Source organism: Oryctolagus cuniculus, chromosome 2 (assembly GCF_051225735.1).
Source record: "Oryctolagus cuniculus isolate XC-2025 breed Fujian yellow rabbit chromosome 2, ASM5122573v1, whole genome shotgun sequence".
Classification (NCBI taxonomy): Eukaryota; Metazoa; Chordata; class Mammalia; order Lagomorpha; family Leporidae; genus Oryctolagus; species Oryctolagus cuniculus.
In genome coordinates, this window is record NC_142868.1 from 118,672,269 (window position 1) to 118,686,564 (window position 14,296).

Here is a 14,296-nt window from a genome sequence, read left to right on the forward strand (position 1 = left end):
TTATTAATAAGCATACGGTAATATAATTGGCACCTCATACTCTGATATTATCTGGCACCCTAGATGGGACCTTTAAGAAGTCTGTCTCCAACAACAAAAGGGGAAAAGTAATACAAAGAATACAAAGTCGAATGACAGGCTGTGATTCCCTAGAGTATTCATTGTTTGGATCCTACTAGAAACCAGACCCTGAGGCCTCAACCCACATTGGAGACAAAAATAAAGAACAGAGCTCATCAAAGCAGCCGAGGGACCAGGGACCGTGTGGGTGAATTTGCAGCACTCAGTTCCTCTAACAGTCAAAGAACCCCTGCCTGCTTTCCCCATCAAGCATTTCTTTATTATTTTTTTTTTTAGAAATTTATTTTATTTATTTGAAAGCGTTGGGAGGGGGTCTTCCATCCACTCATTCACTCCCCAAATGGCCACAGCGGCCAGAGTTGAGCAGATCCGAGGCCAGGAGCTAGGAGCTTCTTCCTGGTCTCCTACATGGGTACAGTGGCTCAAAGACTTGGGCCATCTTCTACTGCTTTCCCAGGTGCATTAGCAAGGAGCTGGATCAGAAGTGGAGCAGCCAGGACTTGAACCAGCACCCATATGGGATGCCGGCGCTGCAGGCCGTGGCTTTAACCTGATGAGCCACTGCACCAGCTCCTCCATCAAGCATTTCTAATGCAGAAGCCACTCTTGCATGCCTCTCTGTTATTCTCCTGCTGAGACGTGGGGCATCGGCCCCGCCAGTGCTGGCAGGCCAACTTCTAGCCTTAGACTTCCTGCCCCAGGCTTGTCAAGCCACTGCTGGCACTTCTTGAGGTTATGGTGTTGCTGTACGTTCCAGCCCTATAGGTCAGCTCTGCACTCAAGCTGACCTTTGAAACAACTGTTGTCATTCATAGGCATTCTACACACCCAAGTGGTAGTAGTTGGTACTACAAGATGTGTTCTAAAAGGTGTTTCAAGTATGAGGGTAATTCAAAAAGTTAGTGGAAAATGGAATTAAAAGTTCACTTTGGTGTAAAAAAAAAGCCACAGGGATCGGTGCTGTGGCATAGCAGGTTAAGCTACCACCTGCAGTGCTGGCATCCCATATGGGCGCTGGCTCAAGTCCTGGCTGCTCCTCTCCCAGTCCAGCTCTCTACCGTGGCCTGGGAAAGCAGTGGAAGATGGCCCAAGTCCTTGGGCCTCTGAACCCATGTGAGAGACCCAGAAGAAGCTCCTAGCTCCTGGCTTCTGATCGAGGCAGTTCCGGCCGTTGCAGCCAATTGGAAAGTGAACCAGCGGATGGAATGCCTCTCTCTGCTTCTCTATGTAACTCTGACTTTCAAATAAGTAAGTAAATCTTTTAAAAAAAATCCACATTAAAATCCACACATTTTCATCATATGCATTTCCTATTTGGAAAAGGCTAAAATGAGAATAGTGGTGATCAGGATGAGTGCACATGCAGGAGCCACCTGGCACCCCAGCCTAACCATGGGATGTGGGTGAAGCAGTACAGGATATATGGGAGGATGAGACCAATGCATGGATAGAAGAGCTGGTGGAGGCAGGGTGCTTCATCTTCTTCCTGCGGCGCTGGCATCCCATATGGGTGGCAGGTTCTGGTCCCAGTTGCTCCTCTTCCAGTCCAGCTCTCTGCTGTGGCCTGGGAAGGCAATGGAGGATGGCCCAAGTGCTTGGGCCCTGCACCCGCATGGGAGACCAGGAAAAAGCTCCTGGCTCCTGGCTTCGGATCAGCGTAGCTCTGGCCGTAGTGGCCATTTGGGGGGTGAACCAACAGAGAGAGGACCTTTCTCTCTGTCTGTCTGTCTCTCTCTCATTGTCTAACTCTGTCAAATAAATTAAAATAAATAATAAAAAAGAGCACAGTCCAGACTGCCCCTCCCCAACCCCCTACTCAGACCACTTCATCCTGATGAGCCTTTTGAATGGAGCACTAGTTACTGACAATTGCACAGAGGGTAGCCTATGGCAAAAAGGTGCCAGTAAACGCACCCTCTGGGTGTCCTTTTAAAAGGAGAAAACACAGATATACAGAGTGTGTGAACAGAGACAGACTGGGGTGTCTACAAGCCAAGAGCTGTAGGCAACCATAGGAACCTGGGACAAAGGTAAGGGACGGATTCTCCCTCAGGGACTCCAGAAGCAATTGGTCCCGCTTCACCTCAAGACTTCCAGTCTCCCGACCTGTGATAGGATACATTTCTGTTGTGTGAAGTCACCCAGGTTATGGTACGTGCTATGGCAGCCCTGGGAAACTCAAGCAGCTGAGGCTCGGCTCCCAGTGCAGCGCACTGTTAGATAGCATAGGCTCTGCATGTGCAATGTTCCAGGAGAGCTCGCATTTGGACAGAATGGTTAATAATGAGGGTGGTGGTGGAGGTGGTGAAGGGGACCCAGACCCGCTGCAAGAGAACCAACCACAATACTAACCTTTCTTGTGCTTCTTTGTTTGTCCCTGGGTTGCTATGTCATGCTATTTGAAACACCAAATGCAACTTCTTGAAGGAAGAGAAATGAGGGCAATGGCCTCTGTGACTGGTTTCTCCCTTTCACTTGTGGCCCATGGCCCCCGAGGACCTGAAGGAGACCAGCAGTGGGACCGGCTCATCAGCTTCAGCTTCTGAATCTGCCTCTCCCCATCCTCAAATCCCACCAACCTGTACCAAGTGAGGAAGGCCTGGGCAGTGCTGAGGAGGAGGCCAGGCCTACTGATAGTCCAGCAGCTACTCAGTGCAGGAGGAAAGGAAGTGTGGACAGGTGGTCAAGGGTCAGTGTAGGATCAGTCCCCAAGCGGGAGTTGGTTCCCGGGGGCAGAACAGAGTGGGGCTGACCTCACAGGGCCACCTGCGGTGCCTTTCGCCATCACGTAGGAAGGCTGTTAAGCCTCTGTAGGGCAGAGCCTCAGCTTTCGCTTCTTTCCCATGCCCTACCTTGCCAGCACCACACAAGGCAGAGGAACCCTTGGTGTGGCCTGGGCAGTGACATGGCCAGACTCAGCAAGTGGGCCCTCCTCCAGGCCTGGCCCGCCCTTGCCTGGACTCCAGAAGCCGGAGCCAGGGATGAAAGTTTTTGCAATTCCCAGGAATCCTTTTAAGGTGTGGGCTCTGGAGGGGTAACTCTAGGAGGCATGGGGTTCAGGAGACAACAGTGAGAAAGAGGAAGCTGAATTTCAAGGAAAGGGTTCCTTTGCAGGGGGGGAGTAAGGGGAGTAAGGGCCTGGAGAACCCAAGAGAAGCAGAGGGGCCTGGCTTCCATAAACAATTTTCTGTGCCACCATTTCCAGGGGGAAGGGTGGCCCTGCAGCTAGCTCTATGTTGCTAGACACTTAGCTGACGAAGAAGATGAAATGTGTCTGGAAGGGAGGGTGTCTCTCCTCACAGCCTGAAGATCTGCTACGTATTGGGCTCCCCAGGATTTTCCCTACAGCTCCATCATGCTAAGATCTAGAGCCGGGCGCTGCCCACAGAAGACAGGAAGGAAAAATAACAGAGTGGACAGTGGCAGTGAGGCCACCTGTGGGGAGAGAAAGGGCCCACAGGAACCAGGAAGACGCAATGCCAGTCTACACCCCCTTTCTTGGGAAAATCACCTACACATCAGGCACCACTTCTCTGGCCACATATCCGCTTCAGAGGAACAAGGCTCAGGACTCCCTTTGGGCCAGCTTGTAGATCTGGTCATCGGCACTTCTGGGCTGCCATTCTGCCAGTGCTCAGCTGCACTGAGGCCCTGAGCTAAAGCGCCCTCAGGGTTGTTCGCAGTCTACAAGAGCACCCCACCCCCAGCCTGCTCGCACCCCATCACCCATTTCTTGCCCCTCATCAAATCTGACTTGCCCTAGCTCATCTGCCCGGCACCTCCCCCTTCCCAGGATCTTTTCGACTCCCCAGTTTCCTGTCCCATCCCCGTGCCTGTGCCACACCCTCCTCCCTTCCTGCTGAGATCTGCAGGCCTCCCACAAAATCCCACAGCTGACGATCTGCCCTCTGCCCTTCTCCACCATCCTCAGTGCTAAACAAGCATTAGGAAGAGAGAAACCATTCACCTTCACCAGAGGAACTTGCATTTTTAAAAAGGTAATTTTTAACCCAAAGTCATCTTTAATGACTAGGTGGATTGCAGGGGTGAGCATTTAGCCCAGAAGTTAAGACGCCAGACCCTCACTGCCCCCTATCAGAGTGGCTGGGTGTTTTGATTCCTGGCTCTGAGCTCCTGATTTCAGCTTCCTATCAATGTGGATGCTGGCAGGTAGCGGGCAGGGCTCAAGTACTTGGGTCCTTGCCACTCACATGGGAGCCCTGTATTGAGGTTCTAGCCCCTGGGCTCTGCTTGGTCCAGCCCTGGCTATTATGAGCATTTGAAATAAATATAAAAAATTTTCAAAGGGTGAGCTGTAGTTTTTTTTTGTATTTGTTTGCAGGATATCCCTCGCAGAGGGAATCAGTACTAGCACCCCACTTCTAGAAAGACCCACCTTTTTGCCTCTCTGGTTTCTTACTGAATCCTCAGACATTATTATGCACAGTGATACTTTGGGAAGCTTATTTTATTTATTTATTTATTTATTTAGACAGGCAGAGTGGACAGTGAGAGAGAGAGACAGAGGGAAGGGTCTTCCTTGGCCGCCGCGGCTGGTGTGCTGCGGCCAGCGCACCACGCTGATCCGAAGGCAGGAGCCAGGTGCTTCTCCTGGTCTCCCATGGGGTGCAGGGCCCAAGCACTTGGGCCATCCTCCACTGCACTCCCTGGCCAGAGCAGAGAGCTGGCCTGGAAGAGGGGCAACCGGGACAGAATCCGGCGCCTCGACAGGGACTAGAACCCGGTGTGCCGGCGCCGCAAGGTGGAGGATTAGCCTAGTGAGCCGCGGCGCTGGCCCTTGGGAAGCTTATTAAAAATGCAGAGTAAAAGCCAAAGTCCTTGTGAATGCCCACCAGGCCCCACACCCCATGGCCTCCAGTTACTGCCTGCTCCCCTACCATTTACCACCGCTGTCCTCCTGCTCCAGCCAAGCTGCTCTCTCCTTGGTCCTTGACTGCATCCTGGATGTTGCTGCCTACACAAAGGGCCTTTGCACTGCCACTCCCTGCCTGGCACACTTGTGCACATGCCTCAACCCCTTACTGCCCTGAGCACTCTGCCCAAATGTTACGTTCTCAGGCCTGTGTTGGCCACTGCCTAAAACTGTCATCGTCCCGACACTTCTCCTTTAATTCTTATAATTCTCCTTACCAGTTATCACTAATTTACTAGATGCTGTTCTTATTTACTTTAATTAGTATCTGTCTCTCCTACTATAACATTAAGCCCCAGTTTTGTGTTTCATTTGCGGCTGTTTCAGGGCCTGGCATACAAATGTACTTGGTAAGTATCACACGGGTGAATGAAAAGATTTCATCTTATCCTCATGTCAATCTTGTAAGTAAATACTTTCACTCACTCCCTATTATTCTGCCAGCCCTAAGCTGTGTGTGTGGGGGGGTGGATATAGCAGTGACCACGAGACACAAGGCCCCCTCCCTCACTGGGTTCATAGGGTAATGACACAGGCAAACAAACAATTACACACAATAGTAACAATGTCTGGTAGGGCAGACAAGGGAGAGTCCAGAGGGCTCTGTACCACGTGCTTGGTCTGCTCAGCTCCCTTGCTTCTCCCAAGGGCATCCAGAGGCGGGTGTTAGGAAGAAACTGAAACTCAGAGAGCAAGAAGCATACTGAGATCTCCGATTCAAACTCAGATCTGTCTCACTCCAAACCCCACTGTCCTTAGGGTCCTCTTACATTTGACCCCTGGAGAAGTCAGTTACACCGTTGAGTCACAGACCCAAAGGCTGGAAGTCTGGGAGAATGGGTGCAACGCTCCTCAAGGAGCACGCCTGCTGCTGGGGTCTTCCCCATAGCTGCCGACCTGAACCCCAGAGGTCTGAACCCCTTCTTCCCTTTAGGAAGCACACTGCCTGCACTTTGGGATGAGAACGGGGGGCACTGGCCAGCTTAAGGTTCCATTCTTCCTGGAAAGGAATACCCACGTTTGAAGCCAAAAAGTCGTCTTCTGTCTCTTCCCACAGCCCTGATGCCATCTCCTTTAGCTCTTCTCTCACAAAACGTGCACTGGGGCCGGCCCCGCGGCTCACTAGGCTAATCCTCCGCCTTGCAGCGCCGGCACACCGGGTTCTAGTCCTGGTCGGGGCGCCGGATTCTGTTCCGGTTGTCCCTCTTCCAGGCCAGCTCTCTGCTGTGGCCAGGGAGTGTAGTGGAGGATGGCCCAGGTGCTTGGGCCCTGCACCCCATGGGAGACCAGGAGAAGCACCTGGCTCCTGCCATCGGATCAGCGCGGTGTGCTGGCCACGGCGGCCATCGGAGGGTGAACCAACGGCAAAGGAAGACCTTTCTCTCTGTCTCTCTCTCACTGTCCACTCTGCCTGTCAAACAAAACAAAACAAAACAAAACAAAACCACACACGCAATGGGAAGATGTTCAGGAAGGAAGGGTGGAAGGACCGCAGGGTGAAAAAGCCTCCTTTCAATGTCCATGGCTCCAAGCGCATCAGCTGGGGCAGATTCAGACGGCCAGTGGAGCAGTCACCGACCGCTCGTGGTTACAGCCTCCTGAACAGGTTTCATTTATCTAGAATTCCTGAGGGGCCATGCTCTGTAATAACCCTTCACTTGGGGCTGGTGCTGTGGTGCAGCAGGTTAAAGCCCTGGTCTGAAGCACTGGCATCCCATATGGTCACCAGTTCTAGTCCTGGCAGCTCCTCTTCCGATCCAGCTCTCTGCTGTGGCCTGGGAAAGCAGTGGAAGATGGCTCAAGTCCTTGGGCCCCTGCACCTGCGTGGGAGACCCAGAAGAAGCTCCTGGCTTCGGATCGGTGCAGCTCCGGCCATTGCAGCCATCTGGGGAGTGAACCAGCGGATGGAAGACCTCTCTCTGTAACTCCTGTCTTTCAAATAAATAAAATCAATTTTTTTTTTTTTTAATAAACCCTTCACTTGCACTCTGTCCTATGTGAAGCCTGTCACTGCCATCATCCCCAGTTCACGGAGAAGCCCACTCAGTGCGTCACAGGCTCAAAGAGCTCCTGTCCGGACCTCACATGAACTGCGTTTTTCTCCTAATTTTGGTTAGTCTTGGAAAAACCTGTGTGTTAGATGGCAAAACTGATGCTCCCTTCTTTCACCAAGGGATAACCACGTCATAAATGGGACAGTCCACCCCCAGGTCTAAACTCACACTTTGAGGATGGATGAGATGGGAGGCGGAAACGTGCCGCGCTAGGACGAACTACAAGGGCAGGAAGTCATTTATCCATCGTTCCAGGCAGCCGGCACTAAAACCCACTTGCGTCCTGGCTAAAGCCGGAACTTACGCAAAAACGCAGGGGACGCGTCTGGTGACCCCGGCGGGCAGATGGTATGTATACTCAAGCCCCTTCCCGCCAGGCCCGAGCGCGCGCACGCACTAGCGTCACGTTAGGCGACCTGAAGCCCCTAGGACACGCGCATCCATCCCACAAGGCATCGCCGTACGTCCGAACGTCTACTTCCGGTGAACCCGCAAGCCGGAAACAGGGAGCAACACGGCCGGCTGGGACGGAAGTGGCTATGACGGGCGCCGCCGTGACGAGCTGTCGCCGGAAATGACTGCAAAGGGCGCCGCCGTGACGTAGTGGGTCTAAAGGGTACGGGGCTGGCTGCCCGCCAGCTGCTAGAAAAACCGGAAGAGGTTGAGCTGCGTGCCGCCATGACAACCTGATACCGGAAGAGGCGGGTTGCGGCTCCCTGACTGATCCCACGCCGGCACCTGCCTCGAGATGTGAGTAACGGGAGCGTCCACTCCGTACTTGCTACCGCGTCCTTTCTCTTCCCCAGTGACCTTTCTAATCCTAGGCTAGGATCTCGAGAAGGATTTCTTTTTAGAGCCGATCCTCAGTATTGGCCCCGCCCCTAAAGCGCTTAAAGCCCCGCCTCTCATTCCCAGGCCCCGCCCCCGGCGGTTTCAGGCCCTACCCTACTTCCACTAGGAGGCTCTGGCTCCAGGACCCTGGGGCTTCAGACTCATCGGAAGACCTGTAGGACTCCTCCCGCTGGGTCATCCAGGTCTTCCCAGGACCCTGACGTCACCTCTGTGGCTCACGGACTTGTTCCAGACCGCTCTGACCTTGCACTGGCTTCCCAGACCTTGTCCCCCCAAACCTCAGGAGCTCATGAGTAGGACTCTCCAGATTTACCCCTCGTCAAGGGCTTCCAGATCCTGCCCCCAGGACAAGCTCCTGAGTCCCACCCTAGGATCTGCAACCCCATCCCAGGACCTCAGCTGTCATCTCTCGGGTCCCTGTCCTCAGGCCTCATGTCTGACTCTGGTCAAGAGGTCTTTCCCCACCTCTTGGACCCTTAAACCTCACGTTTAGGACTTCCAAACTCATTTAGGCCTCTGAAGCTCTCTTTCCCTTGAACTCGGGTCTTTCTTCTTCTTCTTTTTTTTTTTTCTTTCAAAGATTTATTTATTTGAGGGACAGAGTTATAGGCAAGGAGGGAGAGACAGAAAGATCCTCCATCTGCCGGTTCACTCCCCAAGTGGCTGCAATGGCTGGAGCTGGGCCAATCCGCAGCCAGGATCCAGGTGCTTCTTCTGAGTCTCCCACGCGGGTGCAGGGGCCCAAGCACTTGGGCCTTCCTTCACTACTTTCCCTGGCCATTAGCAGGGAGCTGGATCAGAAGTGGAGCAGCCGGATTGGAACTGGCACCCATATGGGATGCCGGCGCTGCAGGCAGTGGGTTTACCCATTACACCATGGTGCTGGTCCTTGGGTCTTACTTCTAAAGCTTCTCCCAGGCCTGGAGGATGCCTGACCACCAAGATCCTTCTTGAAGGTTGTTGAAGGTTGAAAGAGTCTCCCACTCCCCACCAAGGCCTGTGTTAGAATAACTAAGGGGCCGGCGCCGTGGCACAGTAGGTTAATCCTCCTCCTGCAGCACCAGCATCCCTTATGGGTGCCGGTTCTAGTCCCAGCTGCTCCTCTTCCAATCCGGCTTTCTACTAAGGCCTGGGAAAGCAGTAGATGGTCCAAGCACTTGGGCCCCTACACCTGCGTGGGAGACCCTGAAGAAGTTCCTGGCTCCTGGCTCCTCGCTTCGGGTTGGTTCAGCTCCGGCCATTGCAGCTATCTGGGGAGTGAACCAGTGGATGGAAGACCTCTGCCTCTGTCTCTCCCACTCGCTTTCTATAACTCTTCCTCTCAAATAAATAAATTTTTTAAAATAACCAGACCTTGTTTTAGGACCTCCACCCACTGTGTTCCACCTCCCCCAGCCTCAGCCTTACTGCTACATCACCTTTGCTCCATTGCAGGATTCTCGGACTCCCGGATTTGCCCATGACCCCTAGCCCTAACTCAAACCCAGATGAGAACTCTTTTCCTTGCCAGCTGCCCAGAATTATCCTCAGCCCATCCTGTCCCACAGGCAGGCAGCCCTGGAGGTCACTGCTCGCTACTGCGGCCGGGAACTGGAGCAGTATGGCCAGTGTGTGACGGCCAAGCCTGAGTCATGGCAGCGAGACTGTCACCACCTTAAGATGAGCATCGCCCGATGCACGTCCACCCAGTGAGTGTGGGCAAGTACCAGACAGTCTGTGGGGTGGGCAGTGGGGTGGAGCCTCCCAGGACCTGAAGTACCCTACCTCCACAGCCCAGTCATCCGCCAGATCCGCCAGGCCTGTGCTGAGCCCTTTGAGGCCTTTGAGGAGTGTCTTCGCCAGAACGAGTCAGCTGTGGGCAACTGCGCAGAGCACGTGCGCCGCTTCCTGCAGTGCGCTGAGCAGGTGCAGCTGCCACAGTCGTCCACAACCGTGGAGGTAAGGGAGGCTCACCGGTTCACTGATCCCCCGTCCCCTAAATTCCCCTGCAGCCTTCTAGCTGTTCAGGTTAACAACCCTGCAGTCCCCACACAGGCCTTCGTTGTGCAGCAGAATCTGGAACATGGTCACCTCCTGCCTCTCCCCACCCCTGCACTGTGAGGATGCCTGCCCCAGACTTCTCGCTGGGCCGTCTGCCTCACTCTTATCTTACGTGGCCTGGGCAAGCATTCGAGACCTGAGATGCGGTTCTTGCTCAGAGCCCTCCAGTGGCTTCCTAGGCACATTAAGAACAAGAGCTCAGGTGCTTGCTAGGTTCCTAGGTCTTCCCTAGGCTGACCTTACTCACTTCCTCCCTAGTCCCCTCTCGCACTTCCTCACTGGCTCTCAGCTGCACTGGCGGGGGGGGGGGGGGGGGTGGGTGGGTTAGTCAAACAAAACAAAGCAAAGCAAAACAAAAGAAAAAAAGCAAACTGACCTCTTTGAAGTACATACGCAGATGTACAGCATACCTGTGTATTAGTTCATGGATTTTACTCGGTTCATGGGCGGGCCTACTTAGAGACAGCCTAGGATTCTTAGGGGTTGCAGTAATGGCAACGATTGAGAAGTGCTCTGTAGGTGTTTCCTGCCTTCCCCACTGGACTGTGTACTCCAGAGGCAAAGGCCCTCCTTTCACCAGCTCTTCCTAAACACCCTCCCCTGCCCTGGTAACCCAGTCTTCTCTCTCTTACTTCTGACTCAGCCCATCCTGAGGCCTTCTCTTGGCCTCTGTGCTCCATCTGACCCTTTGCAGTCCGTTCTCTCTGCGGGAAAATTTGCCCATGTTTTGCTTTGCTTCTGCTTAGATACTTCGCCGTGTCTTTAACTCAGCACAGCCTCCAGGGCCCTGCACGATGGGACCCCTGTGACCTCTGGCCCCATCTCTCCCCACTTAACACCTCAAGCTCTGTGTTCTAGCCCTCGTGAACACAGTTACTCAGTGCACTCCTTGCCTGCTTTTGTCCAGCTGCTTTCCTGTGCCTGGACTGCCCTTCCATCTGCTGGCTAATCCTGTTGCAGGTTAGATGGCCCCTCCCTCAGAAACCCTCCTCTGATGCCCCACCCCTGAGCCCCGCTGCCAGGATCCACAAGCCCCCCCCCCCCCCCCACCACAGCTCATATCCTGCTGCTTCCCTGCATGCCTGCCCAGAAACCAGTGGAAGGAGCTGAATATCCCCAGGAAACACTTAGTAATGATCTGCTACTGTCCGTATGAATTTTTCAGCCTTCTGTTGGGAACATTTCTTCCCTCCCCTCCCCTCCCCTCCCCTCCCCTCCCCTCCTCTCCCCTCCTCTCCCCTTCCTTTCCCTTTTTTAATTAATTAATTAGAAAGGCAGAGTTAGAGGGAGAGAGGGAGAGACAGAGAGAGAAGATCTTCCATCTACTGGTTTACTCCCTAGATGGCCCCAACGGCCAGAGCTGGGCCGATCTGAAGCCAGGAGCTTCTTCCGGGTCTCCCACATGGGCGCAGGGACCCAAGGACTTGGGTCATCCTCCACTGCCTTTCCGGGCCATCAGCAGAGAGCTGGATCAGAAGTGGAGCAGTTGGCACTTGAACTGGCACCCATATGGGATACTGGTGCCACAAGCAGCGGCTTTACCCACTATACCACAGTGCCAACCCCAGGGACCGACCGACCTACCTACCTTTCTTTCTCTCTCTCTCTCTCTCTTTCTTTCTTTCTTTGACAGGCAGAGTGAGAGAGAGACAGAGAGAAAGGTCTTCCTTTTTCTATTGGTCCACCCCCCAAGTAGTTGCTACTGCCAGTGTGTTGTGGCCGGCGCGCTGCGCCGATCCGAAGGCAGGAGCCAGGTGCTTCCTCCTGGTCTTCCATGTGGGTGCAGGGCCCAAGGAATTGGGGCATCCTCCTCTGCCTTCCTGGGCCACAGCAGAGAGCTGGACTGGAAGAGGGGCAACCGGGACAGAATCCGGCGCCCCGACCGGGACCAGAACCCGGGGTGCCAGCGCCGCAAGCGGAGGATTAGCCTAGTGAGCTGTGGTGCCAGCACATTTCTTTCAAGTTTTTATGGCATCTGAACAGCTCTCATTTTAGGGCTAGGTGCTCCTTCTCTTCCAGGACAAACATCCAGTCTCTCCCTGATCTCCCTGTGGCCACCTTTGCCCTAACCAGCTACACTTTCCTGGCAGTCAAAGGAATTTTAAAAAATGGAAGTTAGGGGGCCGGCTCCATGACACAGTAGGTTAATCCTCCGCCTGTGGCGCCAGCATCCCATTGGGGTGCCGGTTTTAGTCCCGGCTGCCCCTCTTCCAATCCAGCTCTCTGCTGTGGCCTATGAAAGCAGTAGAAGATGGCCCACATGCTTGGGTCCCTGAATCCCATAAGTGGCTGCTCCACTTCCGATCCAGCTCTCTGCTGTGGCCTGGGAAAGCAGTAGAAGATGGCTCAAGTCCTTGGGCCCCTGCACCCACATGTAAGACCTGAAAGAAGCTCTTGGCTCCTGGCTTCGGATCGGCACAGCTCTGGCCATTGCGGCCAGTTGGGGAGTGAAGCAGCAGATGGAAGACCTCTCTCTCTCTCTCTCTCTCTCCCTCTCCCTCTCCCTCTCCCTCTCCCTCTCCCTCTCCCTCTCCCTCTCCCTCTCCTTCTCCTTCTCTCTCTGTGTAACGCTTTCAAATAAATAAATAAATCTTTAAAAAAAAAAAAAAGGAAGTTAGGTCAGATCTCTCCCCCTTTATAACCTTCTTGTGGTTCTCCAGTGCACATGAAGTAAGTAACACCCAGCCCCCACCTAACTACTCTGCTGGTGATGGCATTCCAGTTACAACTCTCCTTCTCTAGCTGGGGCAGTGGGATTCGGGCCTCCTCTACTCTCTCATCTACACAATAGCAGACACACGCACAGCCTCATGTCATGTTGGTGCTTCAAAATGTTTGTGAAAAATGGAATTAAAAGATGTTTACTTTCTCTTGAACTTTTTTGAAGTACCTTCGTACAGCATGATAGAAAGCCTGTGAGGACTGTCTCATGTCTGTGTAGCTAATAAAGTGCGGCACATTCTTCCCCCTTCACACACCTCTGCTCTTCGCTCTTGGTTTTCTGCGTAGAGTTTCTCATCACTTCACACATTTTTGTTAATTTATTGTCTGTTCCTCCCTACTTCATTGGAAGCTCCCCACAGTCAGAGATTTTGCCTGCTGAATTCCAAGTACCTGCAGCAATGCCGGGCATACAGGAGGTGCCCAATAAACATGGCCACATGGTTAATGACAGTTCACCATGGCCAACTTGTTCAATGGCAAATGGCCAAGGTCGTTGCCTGAGACCCTTTCCCTCCAGACTATATGATTGCTCCAGCCGTGGTCCCAAGGCTGGCACAGAAGAGGTGCTAATTGATGCTAATGTGTTTTCCCAACAGGCATAGCCGCATCCCGCCTCCTGAGGACTCCTTTGATGCCAGGAAAATTGGACATGAGTGCGTGGTCCCTCGGTGTGCCCAGTCCTACAGAGTGACCAGTTGGAGTCCTGACTTTCCTGGATGCCAGGACTCCCAATAAATAAGACTGTATACTGGGCTTTGATTCTTGCTTTCAGCATTGAGGGGCCTTAGGAGAGCTGACTGAGAAGAAAGCCTGGCCCTCCAGTCTTCAGATTCAGGCGCTGTACCAAGGGATGGCCAGGGAGTGGCAAGGTGCTCCATCTGTTCACTGGGACTCGGACAACCCTTTATTAAAGCTGCCAGAACTACCGTGTCCTGTCACTTGCTGCATGCACATGGGAGAAAAGCAGTTTATCCCTCGTGTTTGTCAGACCTTTGTTGAGTGTTCTACGTGCCTCTTTCCTGGCTGCATTCAGAACCACTTGAGCATTAGACTTGGGCATTAGACAGTGGAGGTCAATAGTCTGGCTTTATTATTGAAAACAACTGCCTGGAAGTGTGTGACTCAGAAGTCTGCTGCACTGGGCTTCTAAGTTGACCTTGCTCTAGAGAATTTGAGTGGATAGTATATTTGGAATTTGATTTCAGAAATGCTGGTAGGGGATTGGAGAAGGAAGACAGAAGGGAAGACAGCCAGTGAAAGGTACATTGTCCAGTCAGTTACCACCGTGGGCAACTGGGGCTCAGTCTCACTGGGACCTCTGGAAGACTGCCTGGAACATACATCATTTATCCTCTCAAGGGTGTTTATCCACCCACTCCCCATGTCTTTGAGAACTGTTTTCATGGACACTGACCATCTGGCACTTCTAGCCTACCCACCACGGGCCAACTGTGCTCCTGTCGTCAGAAGAGAGTGCTAAGCAGAGTGACAGGCCTCGCATGCAGAAGAGATGCTGTGTGGACCTGGGCGTCCCAACAGGGGCTGCTGCAGTCAATTAGGACTTTTCCTCACGATTACAAGCTCCTTAGCATGGGCAGGTAAGCAAGAGAGG

At 53.3% G+C, this 14,296-nt stretch overlaps 1 protein-coding gene and 1 long non-coding RNA gene across 6 annotated transcripts; one reads left to right on the forward strand and one right to left on the reverse strand.

Moving 5' to 3' along the window:
- Nucleotides 1-6,823: 6,823 nt before the first annotated feature.
- LOC138848561 (uncharacterized) lies at nt 6,824-7,496 on the reverse strand. Of its 2 annotated transcripts, none has more exons than XR_016229211.1 (2): nt 7,373-7,496; nt 6,824-6,942 (listed from the first exon to the last, which is right to left on the reverse strand). It is a non-coding gene; the product is annotated as an uncharacterized LOC138848561 (long non-coding RNA). The 2 variants fall into 2 exon arrangements; XR_011386493.2 differs by lacking the exon at nt 7,373-7,496 and adding an exon at nt 7,237-7,364.
- CHCHD5 (coiled-coil-helix-coiled-coil-helix domain containing 5) lies at nt 7,381-13,610 on the forward strand. 4 transcript variants are annotated; one of them, XM_002709595.6, is made up of 4 exons: nt 7,381-7,818; nt 9,468-9,608; nt 9,693-9,858; nt 13,281-13,610. In XM_002709595.6, coding segments are annotated over exons 1-4 (315 nt in total). In that variant the 5' UTR covers nt 7,381-7,816; the 3' UTR covers nt 13,287-13,610. The 4 variants fall into 4 exon arrangements, with proteins under 4 accessions (XP_002709641.1, XP_089182234.1, XP_089182236.1 ...); XM_089326108.1 differs by having other exon boundaries at nt 7,384-7,818; nt 9,355-9,608; XM_089326110.1 differs by lacking the exon at nt 7,381-7,818 and adding an exon at nt 8,086-8,213.
- Nucleotides 13,611-14,296: the final 686 nt, after the last annotated feature.